The sequence below is a fragment of the Plasmopara halstedii genome, assembly GCF_900000015.1.
Source record: "Plasmopara halstedii genome assembly, contig: Scaffold_650, whole genome shotgun sequence".
NCBI classification, from domain to species: domain Eukaryota; phylum Oomycota; class Peronosporomycetes; order Peronosporales; family Peronosporaceae; genus Plasmopara; species Plasmopara halstedii.
Genome location: NW_020187567.1, coordinates 208608 through 209955, shown reverse-complemented (window position 1 = coordinate 209955; position 1348 = coordinate 208608). Strand labels below are relative to the sequence as shown.

General features: G+C 46.7%; 1 protein-coding gene across 1 annotated transcript; it reads left to right on the top strand.

The window, feature by feature from the left end:
- Positions 1–48: 48 nt before the first annotated feature.
- On the top strand, positions 49–705 carry PHALS_12698 (uncharacterized protein; the record flags this gene model as incomplete). The annotated part of the gene is made up of 1 exon (XM_024728298.1): positions 49–705. The coding sequence occupies one exon, from the start codon at positions 49–51 to the stop codon at positions 703–705; it is 657 nt and encodes a 218-aa protein (XP_024578789.1).
- Positions 706–1348: the final 643 nt, after the last annotated feature.

Below are 1348 nucleotides of genomic sequence, written 5' to 3'. Positions count from 1 at the left end.
GGCCAAGGATCGTACGCACGACGAACAAACCTCTCACCGATTGATATCATGGCTATCCGTCGTCAAGTTACTCCCAAGTCGTTCGGGGGTGATGTCGACGAGAAGGAGGCGCCAATTGTTCTGGTTGATGGTTTAAACAAGTCAGAAGTGAAAAATGAGTATGCTCCTTTTGATTTTCTTGCAGCATCGTGTCAGTTTTATCCGAAAGAAAACGACAGCTCACGCACTGTGGTTTTGCCGGCGTGGCGTGATGCTGACCTGCTGCAGTACGCAAAGTTAACGAACTGGGTTATCGAAACTGGTCTGCGGCAGATTAAGCGGCAGGATACACCATTTTCAAAACTTGTTAAGGAGCAGTACTTCTATAGTGGCGGCAGTTTGCGCGAGTTCTGTAAAAAACGGAGCTCGCTTGAAGAGCGTTTAGTGAGAGACTGCTGTTTCGAAGGAAATGATCAAGCGTTCGAGTTGGTGTACAACTATGGTGGGGGACAAAGCAAGCGCCAAATGGATTGTTTGCGGCGTCACTACATCACTGACTGCAACCGAAAAGTGGCATACCATAATAGTCGATGGTGGAAGCTATCTGTGGATTCCGGATATGTGCTGAGCCAGTTGGGGCGAAAAATTAACACGGACAAGCAGCTAGAGGTTTACAAATATGCAAAATCTATTGGTGCGGGTTTCCATGGCGTCGCGTACGAATAATCGCTTCACAACGCAGTTCGTGGGGCATTTGAAAAATGTAAACCGGTTGTGCTGAAGATGCGGGAAGGGTCGAAATACGAAAAAATCGAGATCCGGGTGCCCAACGTCATTTGCAGCGGTGAAAATGAGGAATCGTGCTATCGTTGCCTGAGCACACTTGATAAAGATGGTTACTGGTACCCCGACTACCCGTTTTTCCCTTTTATCGACGCAGTGACAACGTGTGAAGCGTTCCCAAGTAAAGGTGGGTCTGGTGACGAGGGTCACAATCTGTCGACCAAGTCGTCTGAGACGATAGTGGCTTACATTCAGGTGACGATTCGAAGCGAGAAAACCTTCAAGGAAAAAAGATTGTGTCGGCTGAACGAAGAGCTGGATAAAAATTCTTTGCTGAAGAATATGAAGCGCGCCTTCGTGGTAGTAGGCCCCGACTCTGTAATCTGCGAGATGTTTGACCTCAAGGGTGCACCAGACACTAATACGTTTCTAACGATGATAAGCTGCTTTAATCCTGAACAGTTGGAGCGGAAGCTAAGCTAAGATGGCGCTTAATTAGTAAACTGCATTTAGTTTTGATGTTTCTGCAACGTTTGCATATATTTTTTTATTGGAACCTACAACTTCGAGGATTTGGTGGGCATTC